This window comes from Penicillium chrysogenum (genome assembly GCF_028827035.1).
Source record: "Penicillium chrysogenum strain IBT 35668 chromosome Unknown utg000002l_segment0_segment0, whole genome shotgun sequence".
Classification (NCBI taxonomy): domain Eukaryota; kingdom Fungi; phylum Ascomycota; class Eurotiomycetes; order Eurotiales; family Aspergillaceae; genus Penicillium; species Penicillium chrysogenum.
In genome coordinates, this window is record NW_026622750.1 from 5,373,764 (window position 1) to 5,385,521 (window position 11,758).

Sequence of the window (11,758 nt, forward strand, 5' to 3'; positions counted from 1 at the left end):
CCGTCTGTATTGTGAGGGCAGTCTCTGACGTTTCCCAGGTTTTTTCCACCTAGGAGGTGTGAAACTCAATATAAGGCATGATCTGCTGGAGCAAAGTGAGAAGATGTGGCATCAGGCGAAAACTTGCCCAAAGGAATCCCAACTGGGAGACGGTGTAAATCAGGAAAACCACAGCTTTAATTATGAATTGCAACAATATCGCTCCCTTGATCCCTTGAAATAAACGTATGCTCTATATATCTATCAGCTGATGTTCAACCGTAGGGTATGTACACTTACCAAGTCTCTCCCACTCACTTACAGCTTGCATTCTAAGGTATTCTATCACAATTAACATTATGCATACGACCATAGGGTGTGGAAAACAGGGGTCCCCGTCCGCTCAGCCGTACTTAAGCCACATATTCTGCACGGCCAATTCTTGATACGCCCTCAGCACCTAAGCGGCGCTCTAGGGTGAGTGGAGGTGATAATGGGTGAGAACTATATCCGCCAGAAGAAAAATATATATAGTTAAGCCCCGAGGCACTTCTCTTCCTCTACTATGATTTTCTTTAAATTCGCCTGGTTTTTCAGCCAATATAAGGGCCGTACAAAATCCGCGCATATAACTATGGCTTGGTTTGTTTGTTGTGTTTAACGGGAAAAAGAGGGGGGACAGGGGCGGGGATGCTGCAGGCTGAGGCTCCGGAGGATTGATTTAAGGAAGATCTGGAGACAACGAACCTTTGCTATGTCCGGTTTAGTTCGTTATAAGGGGGGTTTACATTCTAGGCGTTCAAGACACTACCATGTAAATCTCCTACATCAGATGAAATGAGGGTGGAAGGTTGATACGAAAATGAGGGAGGATTTGTATACGGTCGGAAGGATCCAAAATAGACTGTGGAATGATCCACGCCGTATGGTTTTTCTGTCAACCGAATGGCAACAATTGGCCCCTGTGGCGCAATTGGATAGCGCATGCGACTTGTTAGTAATCCCGTGACCCCTACTACTACAATACTTAATGCTAACAAATATCCCAGCTATGAAACCATCATATGTCATCGCAAGGCTGCGGGTTCGACCCCCGCCAGGGGTTTTCTTTTCTTTTTTTATTTTCCTTTTCCCTCTTTAGATCCTTGTTTCCGCTTATCAATATAAGCGGAGCAAAGCAAATAATACAGGCCAAGTAAAGTCTAACAAAATCCGCCTTCAGATCCCGAGAACTTGTATTCCGATTGGCTGTGAAATTTCTGCTCTCATGTGTAGGCTAAGACGACACTTGATCCGAGTTGTTAAATTTCGCTGTCTTAGGTAGGACGATTTGGGCCTTAAGCATGTGATATCTCTTGAGAAAGAACACAGAATTCTGAGTGCGCCTAGGCCATTCATAGGAAGTGCCCAAGGTAGCCAAGGGGATGTGAACTCTGCAGCCCTTTGAGATGATAACATTTCTCTCACACGGTTAGCTACCGTATAGCACGTAGCGTTATTCTATAGATACATAGGTACGCGGCCTGGCGGCCAGGTAAGACATGGTGGGTCATAATATGTAGATATATGATGTCTTTTTCCTTTCCCTAACCAGTCGACTTTCCCTCCTCCACTACATGTTCTCTTCCAGTCCAACTTCCTCTAGTCCAACGTCCTCTTCCACCAGCCCAGCTTCCTCTTTCAGTCCAACTCTTCGTCTACGAGTCTAGCGTTCCTGCCAAAGACCCATCCAGCAGTGATCAAATCACCTGAATGGGAGAAAGACCAAGGTGTGAGACTTGATCGCCCATTCCCCAAACCTTCATCCTGAAGGAAACCAGCCTATGAACACACTAACGCAGACCACTTCAAAAGACACCCAAGATGCCGATTTACGAGGACAGGCGCGTGTGCAAGAGATGTGGCACACTAGGGTTCACGACCCAGACATGCCTTCAATGCAACTACTGTGGATATTGCAAGACTGAGGGACACTTGATTGTCGACTGCGAGAGGGCAAAGCCTTGTAGTAAATGCAGCGAAAAGGGCCATCCGCCAGAAAGGTGCAGAGCTCACTGGCCTAAACCCCGAAGCTCCCTACCGAGAACACAAATGAAAGCGAGTACAACAAGCGACCGGCAGACGCCTGCCCCTCGAGGTTTTGTTGCCCGTACTCTCAACCAGCCAATGAAAAAAGGGATTCGTTACAATCAGACAGTGGATGGACCTCGCCATGATAGTGAAGAATGGTTGAAGATTCCCCCGAAGATACGAGATGTAAGACAAGAGGAACTTTGTGTTTCCACACGCTAATCTTAATAGTGCGTCATAAGACAGCCGCCTTCCACATTTCCCCGGTTGAAGCCACTTCTTTTAAAGATGTTTAGAGACATCGACGAGAATGCACTTGTAGAGTGTAGGAGCCTGGAATACGCTGCTGAAATCGAGGCCCACGGCGGACACGAGACTGTCGCGGATGATCTCCTTCGTCTAGTGACGCCTGAAATCCTTGACCTCCAAAGTCAACAGATCACGACAACAATCCTCAAGGATATTCAACGCCAACAAGATAAAGACGAATCTTGGGAGACTCCTATGGGATACTTGGACTTTGTCACTGATAGTCGAGATCGAGAATGGCTTCGGCTATACGTCGGACAGTGTGTAGAAGTCTTGCGAAGGGTAGTCAACGGACACGCCCAAAGCATCCTTAAGACATCAATTGACTCTCTGCACTATTTTATGATATGGCTGGGCAATGGCAGTCGATCTGCGAATTTTATCCGACTCTGGAAAGTTGAGGAACACGAGGATGATGATTGGAAGAAAATTAGGATGAATCTCTTAGAAGCCCTCTTTTGCCAGGCATTCTCCACACATCATGGTGTCCTTGACCGTATTATACCGACCCCGGGAACGGATCAATTCACCCTTTACGAACGACCAAGTTATGGTCTGAACCTCATGACTCCTTTAGCTCAGGATGGCCCTTTGATTGACTTTACACGATCGAACTATATCATTCCGGCCCTAAAGACTCCCGATGAGCAGATCAGTCTATGGGTCAACTGCTTTCGGGTACGGCGAGCTGCAGCGAAACGTGGGCTGAAACACAAGCTCCTGACGGCGTCCCGCCCAAGGTTTCGGTCTGATTTCGACGGCTGTCTACGGACTGCGATAGGCGATGACAATCTCTTCAAGGAGCTGAAAGCGTCAATTCAATGCGAAAAAGTCAACGTCAACTGTTCTAGCGTCACGGCTCCCGTGCCATTCTTTGGGAGCACGTCGGCTAAAGTCGGGTTCATTCTCGACTATGCTGCCGTCTCCCCAGAGGAGGACTCATTCCTAGAGTGCCCAAAGGATGAGGACCCTACTGTTCAGCTTCCGTGGCCACTCAAAGTCTGCAATTTTACAGAGTCAAACATCCTGCTTTGGACCTACGATTTTGGCAAGTTTTTGCCTCTGGCTGGATCTGTAGCGACTCCAAATGCAAATCAAGACGAGCTACGACTTCGCCACCAGCAGCTTATCGACCGCAGTCAAGTAAGAATTATCTTCTTATGTGGACCACGAGCGGAAAAGGCTATTCGAATACCTTGCCTCCGGCGATTTACCCTCGAACTCCGGGGTTTTCGATACCCGATGTATCTGATGGACAATCCAACGCGAATTTTACTCCGTTGCCCAGCTGTTCCGTGTGAAATTTGGTCTAAGGTTGGAGCTGAAAACACTCAGATTGGCGAAGGTATCCGATTCGCTATCAGTTTGCTAGGCCTACAGAAAGAGGACCTCCGTCCCTATTCTCTTGAGACTACAGGCCTTGTTGGAACCATTCTTTGCCACGCAAGGAACGAGAGGCTCGGTCGGGAAAAGTTGACACTGAAGACCGTCGACACATCCGTGTTACTCTGGCTCCGGCGCAAAGGCTTGGCTATACAGGTCTTAGAGCGGATTGAGAAACTTGCCGGATCTCTCTCACGAGGGCTCTTAATGATCCTTCATTCGCTACCTCGAAACAAGACCCATCCATTCATTAAGAGACCAATGGACCCGGAGCTTCGAGCAAGGCAAAACGCAAAACGAGTGAGATGTTATGAGCCGTTCGACAAGGATACATTTCGGGAAGTCAAACAGATTGTCCGAGAAGCTGTCATCGAGAAAGAGGAATCGTACACAACAGCCCTACAAAGCCTTCCCAGTCTTCCCCCGAGAAACCCCCAGAGGGAGACCAAAGTCCAGAGATGGATAGTCTACATGCGATTATGCATCCCGGACCAGCCGTCACCATGGAAAAAGTCCGCCAGATTGTTTCTAATGAAGTTTCAGGACCAAGTGCTCCAAAGTCTCCATCATCTTTAGGTTCTTATCCGGATCAATATCCAGAGCTCGAGGATAGTCACATTCTGGAGCTGGAGCCCTTGCTCAAAAGGGCCGTTGATTTGGGTCTCTTAGATCTAAAGCTTTCAAAGGCGAGACGAGATAGACTGAAGTTCAAAGGACATATCTGGCGGCAGGAGGTGGGAATATTCCGTGACAAAGAATATATCTACCAAATGGATCCAAACCAGACCAAAAGTCGGTCCATCAATGTCAACTACTGTAATATTGGCTTTGGGAAGAACGAGGACGTCGGGGATGGCACGGTTTGGGTGAAAATTGAAGTGAATCCACCTGGACAGCGGCATGAAAAGTGCTATGCTGCTGATGCATTGGACTCGGACCCCGCTAGCCGACTAGCTTTTTGCGTGAGGTACAAGGATTCACGAGGGGAACGGCAAGAGAGATATGCCCATGCGCAAGGTCGTAAGCCTCTCTACGCTGCAAACACCCTTGTCGACATCCTCGTGGACGATAGGCCAAATGAGATCATTGCCAAGACTTCGCGACGATACCTCTATTTCACTTCAGAGAGCAAGTTCCCCGAAGAGTTGAAACGATTTGTCGGAGGTGGTTATACACCAGACATTTGAAGGCTCGAAAGATCATTGGTGGAAACAAAACGGGCGACATCTCGCTGATTCGCGTTAACATACAGCCGGTGAGTTAGTAGTTGGGTGGGTGACCACCAGCGAATCCTCACTGTTGTATGTTTTTGTTGACGTCCTTTCTTTCATATTTTTTTTCTTTTTAATTCTTGTAGTTAGTACAACTTGTTTCTCACCCTTATACGCACGCTAAGTCTAGTTTTATCCAGTGGAAACCGTTATTGTAGGTTCTGCAACCTGTCGATGGAAACGGGCCATGTCGCTTGTGAGAGGCAGCGAGGGGACTCTTGACATTCCTCATCGCAACAATATCTTACACAACTTTAATATCCGGTACGCACTTGTGAACTCGGGAATGACTCGCACTGGTCTTTGTGAGAAATAGTGACTTGACTTGTGGAAAAAAAGGCTTCGGCTAAAACAATAAGTTCGAACAGGCACCAAATGTTGGATGAAATTTTTGCGACCTTGACGGAAAAAGGTGAGCTGCCGTTCTCGAATATGATTGACTCTTGTTCAATTTCGCTAGAATTGGACCAAATGAACCTCTTTTTTTGTGGGGGATTGAAGAATCTCTAGTGACCCGAGTCCGTATTGGGAGTGGACTGAAGATAAAGGGTGTTGTCTTGACTGGTAGCCTAAGACCGTAGAAAATCGCCAAATGCATCTCCTTACGGTGGTTTTCGTAATTGTTGTGGCAGGTCGACGGATTTTGCGGGAATGGTTACATTCTTGGCCCGCACGCGGTGATTTGACGGGACGTTTTGAGAGTAACGAGTTGCATATAGTAGGAATGCAAGGCAAAATCACTTATATGATCTCTAGTAATTTGACAACATTTGTTGATTCTTATCCAATCAGTCTTGATGGTGGGATATAAATTATTCAAGCAATTCCTCTTTTATTAGAGTCATTTGCTGTCTCACCATGGGTTCGCAATTGACTTACAAGACCCGCAAGATAATTCCAATTGCTATCGCAGTGTTTTTGGGGTACGTACTATTGTCGTTTATTATCAGAGACACTGGAGATACTGCGTGGCCAGAGAAATTGTCACGCTTTTCACGAAGTGGCATACGTGACGGAGATTTCGACCACATCTCGAACACCACCCTTGGGGTTAGTATTCGCTTCATATACCCTACACGATCGACTGGGCTGGGTTTAGCTAATGCCTTTATCAGTTTGAGCACATATATGCTATTGGATTAAAAGAGCGCACAGACAAGCGTGATTTCCTTACAGTATCAGCCTCGGTCACCGGCTTCGAAGTCGATTGGGTCGACGGAGTTCACTCACAAGAATTGCAGCAGAAAGCGCTACCAAATGTATGCACTCACATCCTTACTTCATAAAGCACTCACTGATATTCGAGGGTAGGGATACAACCTTTCAACCATACAGCCCAATGCCGTTGGATGTTGGCGCGCTCACATGAATGTATTGAACAGGTACAGTTGGCTTCCTATCCTCTCTAGTGCAATCTAGTCCAAGAGGTTTGATCTAATCTCCATGGGAAAATTAGTGTCATTGCCAACTCTTATTCCAGCGCCTTGGTACTAGAAGATGATGCCGACTGGGACGTGAACATCAAGACCCAACTCCGTGAATTTGCTCGTGGCCTTCACTCTCTGAAAGGGGACAAAAAGATATCCAAACAGGCTCCTTACGGAACTGATTGGGATCTTCTCTGGATTGGAGGGTGTTCGTCAAGGGCAGATAAAAATGAAACTCAATTCTACGCCATTCCTGAAGATCCAACAGTCCCAAGTGTCGAACGTCGACACACATGGTTTGGCCCTCTGGACAGCTGGAAAGAGGTGTTTCCTGAAGACTCGACACGGTTCATTTACCGCGCTGAAGAAGGCTGCTGCACTTATGGGTATGCAGTTACCGCCAGAGGGGCGAAGAAGATCCTTACAGCTCTAGCCATCGATCACATAGAGGCACCAGTTGACCTTGCTATGTCTGAATTGTGCGGTGGTACTGGTGACCGTGAGCGTATTGAGTGTTTCGCACCATTCCCCAATCTCATCGGAACATATAGACCAGCGGGTCCGGCATTCAAAGATTCAGATATTAATAGCGGCGACCAAACTGTTCATGAGGAACAAGCTTATAACCTTGTATACAGCACGCGACGCAACATTCACAGATTGGTTTCTGGTGCAGAAACGGTCCTTTCACAATGGGGTGAGGAGTCGCCATGGTCACCAGGAGAAGTGAATCCGAAAGGGCTTGTTTATCCACGGGGCTACCATTTTCACTAGTCTAATTGCGACCTTTCTTTTCCTTCTGTCATGCGCTGTGTTGTTACTGTTTTTCAATTATTTGGGGTTCAAGATAATCAGTTTTTTCTTTCTCCCGATTAAACTGAACATCGAGCAACCGTTGCATTGAAGGGTTAAACCCCATTCCGGAAACAGATATAGTCAAGAGGGAGAATATAAGGAATAGAAAAAGGAAAAGGTGGAAACGGGTAATCCAATGCTACGGTAGTGGGCTGAGGGTGGTATCCGGATCTGACAGCAAAAGTAAATCCAAGATATTCTTCTGTTCATGACACGAGACCTTAGACTTAATTAGAGTAGCTAATTTCTATCTACACATAGTGTTCAGAAGTTTGCTGCTTACTCCATTCGAGGATGTTTACCTTTCATGAGCTCAGATCAAAGCTCAAGGACGCAGGAGAATGGTCTCGCAATTACTTCAAATCGGACAAAGAGGAATTGAGCCTTCTCGAAAAAGCCGACGATTCGGAATTTCAATCCCTCGATCTATCAGACAACGAAGACAGAGGCCCTAGCAAGCTTCGATTGCTACTGTGCATCACGACCAATATAGTTTCGACAGTTTCAATAGTAAGTGAGCACCAAAGAGCCACACCTACTCTCTTTCGCTAACCATCTGTAGGTTTTCACAAATAAATACATTTTCTCTAACGAGAGCTTACGCAATTGTCAAATGGCCTTTGCATGTTATCACTTCTTCATCACCGGGCTCACTTTGTGGGCACTATCGCGGCCTTTCTGCGGTGCTTTTGTCGCCAAGCCAGTCTCTGTTCACCGGAATGTCCATCTGGTAGTCTCGATGTGCGCTCAAGTCATCCTCCAAAACATCTCCCTGGCAAATTCGTCGATCATATTTCACCAGCTCGTCCGATTGTTACTGACGCCTGCGACTGCTTTACTGGGCTTCCTACTCTATCGCTCTGTCATCCCTAAGGCATCCATCCTCCCCATGATTGTTTTGTGTGGAGGCGTCGGAATTGTATTCTGGTCCGATTCATATTCGACCAATACAGCCGTTACAGCGACTTCCAAGGGTGTTATATGTGCATTTACTGGTGTCGTCGTTAGCGCCTTTTACACCTCACTGGTTGGAAGCTACCAAAAAAAGCTGCAAGTGAACAGCATGCAGCTCTTACTATACCAAGCACCAATGGGCGCCAGCTTACTTTTGTGTATGGTCCCCTTTTTCGATACGCCACCCACAACCACTGTACTTTCACCATCGCTATATATCGCGATTCTCGCAGTGAGTACTTTCTTTTCAGTGACGTTACCCTTTCACGGCATCAAAAATCTGATCGCTAACCTCTTGTGTAGAGTGGTTTATTCGCTTGTCTCGTCAATGTGTCACAATTTGCCGTAATTGATGCCATAGGTCCCGTTAGCAGCACGGTCATTGGGCATTTGAAAACATGTACGATTGTGGGCCTGGGCTGGTTCCTAAGTGACCACTCTGTCTCGAAGCAAAGTATTGCCGGGATTCTCATGGCTTTGCTTGGAATGGGCTGGTAAGTCTTCACTTCCTCAAAACATACTCCACTCTGATCAATTCTTTTTGAACAGGTACATGGTTGCTATTCTACAAGGACGCAAATGAAATGCAGGGATAATGTGAGATATGACAGTACTCGAGTGACATGCGTTTCAAGAAACGGGCAAGCGGATGTGAGATGAGGAATGACGGAAGTCAAACATGTAAAGCAACCTGAGAAGACTGGTCGTATCGGGAATGTAATAACGGGACCTGTGAATTTGCGACGCCGAAGAGGGAGAAGGGGAAGAAAATCATAGAGAAACACGAGCAGAGTACCGATATATTCTGGCTTGTTGCAACAACTTCAGCCAAGCAGTCGACGGTTTGTTGACCGACGGGAATTTCAATCAGTAAAGAGAAAGTGCAGCTGCGAGGCCGAGGCTATTAGCCAGGAAACACCCCCTCCATTCGCTGGGAGCGCTAGAACACCAATACCGTGGCGAGTAAGGCGTCAAATTTCGTATCTGCTCGATGAAATAAATGGTCTTGCATGATACCAATCACATAGCGTCACGTGCGTACTTGTTCCCTGTGCGAGTAGCCATCTGCGAAGGTGTATAACGGCCAAAGCTTTAATGCCTGATTTTGAAGTGTTGGTGCCTTATTACGCCTGATGATGCCTGATTTATGCCTTGGTTTACACCGCTTCCCGCACCGCTCTATACAGTGTATTGTAAATTGAAGCTATACAAATCTCTAAAACTGAAGCTATTCCCACCACACAAATCCTCACATTCATCAAATCTCAGGCGTTGATGCTAAGTCTCTCGATTTTGAAGCCTCCCGACCGCACAGATCACGATTTTAAACCCCTCCCGACCACATAAATCACGAAATTAAAGCTATTCCCACCGCACAAATCCTCGCATCTATCAAATCTCAGGCGTGTCAAGGCTACATATCGTTATTACGCGGTATAAAGATAAACCTAGCTCGCCACCGAGGCTTAGAATAGGATCTCTATCCCCGGTGCAGATATCCCCGGTGTAGCTAGCAAATATAAGTAGACAGCGGAGGCGAGCTCGATCTGAGACTACAGAACCAACACGGCGGAGCCAGCGTAGTAGGATAAGGGTGTAGGGATAGCTTCAAAAATAGGGATTTGTATAGGTAGGAATAGCTTTATTTTGCCTGATATAGAGATTTATATAGAGATCTGCACTATGGAAATGCCTCAACGCCTAGAATTGGACGAATCTGAGGATCTGTATGGTAGGAATAGCTTCATTTTTCTACCTACTTTTTAAGGTGTTGAACATCCATGGATGGGTACCTTGCTTATTAAGTCTCTGTCATAGTAATTCAGGTATCTGAATTTTCTGCCAGTCTAAATTCAGGCATCATCAGGCACTATCAGGCACCAACACCGCAAAATCAGGCATTAAAGCTTTGGCCGTTATACACCTTCGCAGCCATCCCTGATTTCTCATGGGAAATCTCGTCTTATGCCATCCTTTTTTACTCCTTGTTTGTTCCATCATGAGGGCACTGCGATGGCTGCACTGGCCTATGTGGTCGTCCATTTGGCACTTCACCTCAAATATTTCCATTTATGCTTTCTGGCCGCTCAGACGCCTCTTCCTTTCATTTTCTTCGACGGCAAAAAGGGAGAACGCGAGAATGACGAAGAGCAACTGCAATCTGTGAGTTTCTCATTAGATTCAGGGACTTCTTTCTCACTTGGCTCTTTAGGGCGTCGGCCAGACTTCCGAAGATGGCTCTCACAAGATTACTATTCGACGGGCCGCCCAACGCCCGGATAATCACAAGCTCTTGATCATTGGAATCTTTGCCGAAGTATACCTTGTGGACAACAAGATCATCAGAAAAGTCCCTCGCAGTGCGAGTGAAGAAGATATGCAACCGATCATCCGCGAAGCTATGGTTTATGACACTCTCGGCATTCATCCACGAATTGCTGAATGCCTCTCCAGAGGCAGATCCGACTATATCGACATCAAATACTATCGACATGGCGACCTTGCGAATTATTGTCAGAAAAACACAGTCGCTGCTGAACTTCAATCGAAATGGTCCCGGCAGATCCTGGAAGCTATTGTCGTTATTCACAGCCATGGTATCATTCATTCCGACCTTGCACTGCGGCAGTTTTTCCTTGATGACGAATTTAATATACGACTCGGCGACTTTAACTCTTCTCAGTGCCAGGGTCATCTAGCACTGGGTTACGAAAAAGCATCACATTGCCTGCCACGGGATTATGACCTTCCGAACACTGAAACTTCCGACCTCTTTGCTCTAGGGTCTACACTATATGAGCTAGTTGCTTGCAAGGCCCCATACAGCGAACTTGCCGGGCCTAAATCCGATGATCCGGATGTGATCAAAACACAAATCCTACGACAGCACGAGGTGGACCATGTGATTGAATTGAGATACAAAGACCACGTGTTTCCCGAAGTCTCTGGTTTGTTCGGCGGAAATCATATTAGGTTGCTGGAGAGGGGATTTTTCTGATGCAAAAGAAGCGCTTGATCAACTAGAAGCCTTCCCCATCTACCATCATTCATCTGAATTATGAACAATCCGCAAAGACCTTATAAAAAGAGGCCAGGAGTTCCGTGAATTAGCCGGTTTATATATCCAACTGCAACGGGAGCGCATTCTTTAAAAAGAAAGCGGAAGGCCTATTAAACTAAAAATCAACAGTCGAGTGGGAGTTGACGCAGCCCTTTTTCCGAAAATTGCAGCCGAATTAAAAAAGGTATTTGACTGAGTCTGAGCAATGCCTCGACAAATGGAAAAAGTCTTGGAATTACCCGATTCTTTTCTTTTCTTCTCTTTTATTTCTAAGGAGGGTATTATCATGTATAGGTTAAGCAAGTACATGTAGCAAGGATGCATAGTCAAAACAGTAAAGAGTCAAATACTTCATAATAGAGTATCGTAATTTCCAATCTGATATTTGCAATACATACCTAGGTACGTGGGACATCTATTTCAAAAATATATACCTAGGTATGTACAGA

The 11,758-nt window shown here is 46.3% G+C and overlaps 4 protein-coding genes across 4 annotated transcripts; all 4 read left to right on the forward strand.

Annotated features, from left to right (window-relative positions):
- Window positions 1-2,337: 2,337 nt before the first annotated feature.
- N7489_005249 (uncharacterized protein) lies at window positions 2,338-4,928 on the forward strand (the record flags this gene model as incomplete). Its single annotated transcript, XM_056711001.1, has 3 exons — window positions 2,338-3,501; window positions 3,694-4,095; window positions 4,149-4,928. The coding sequence occupies 3 exons, from the start codon at window positions 2,338-2,340 to the stop codon at window positions 4,926-4,928; spliced, it is 2,346 nt and encodes a 781-aa protein (XP_056569422.1).
- A 942-nt stretch (window positions 4,929-5,870) lies between these two features.
- On the forward strand, window positions 5,871-7,213 carry N7489_005250 (uncharacterized protein; the record flags this gene model as incomplete). The annotated part of the gene is made up of 4 exons (XM_056711002.1): window positions 5,871-6,062; window positions 6,128-6,271; window positions 6,324-6,394; window positions 6,469-7,213. 4 exons carry the CDS (start codon window positions 5,871-5,873, stop codon window positions 7,211-7,213), a joined length of 1,152 nt encoding a protein of 383 aa, XP_056569423.1.
- A 375-nt stretch (window positions 7,214-7,588) lies between these two features.
- N7489_005251 (uncharacterized protein) lies at window positions 7,589-8,831 on the forward strand (the record flags this gene model as incomplete). Its single annotated transcript, XM_056711003.1, has 4 exons — window positions 7,589-7,804; window positions 7,857-8,480; window positions 8,552-8,742; window positions 8,798-8,831. 4 exons carry the CDS (start codon window positions 7,589-7,591, stop codon window positions 8,829-8,831), a joined length of 1,065 nt encoding a protein of 354 aa, XP_056569424.1.
- Window positions 8,832-10,261: 1,430 nt separating this feature from the next.
- Window positions 10,262-11,246, forward strand: N7489_005252 (uncharacterized protein; the record flags this gene model as incomplete). The annotated part of the gene is made up of 2 exons (XM_056711004.1): window positions 10,262-10,411; window positions 10,461-11,246. The coding sequence occupies 2 exons, from the start codon at window positions 10,262-10,264 to the stop codon at window positions 11,244-11,246; spliced, it is 936 nt and encodes a 311-aa protein (XP_056569425.1).
- Between the last annotated feature and the right edge of the window lie 512 nt (window positions 11,247-11,758).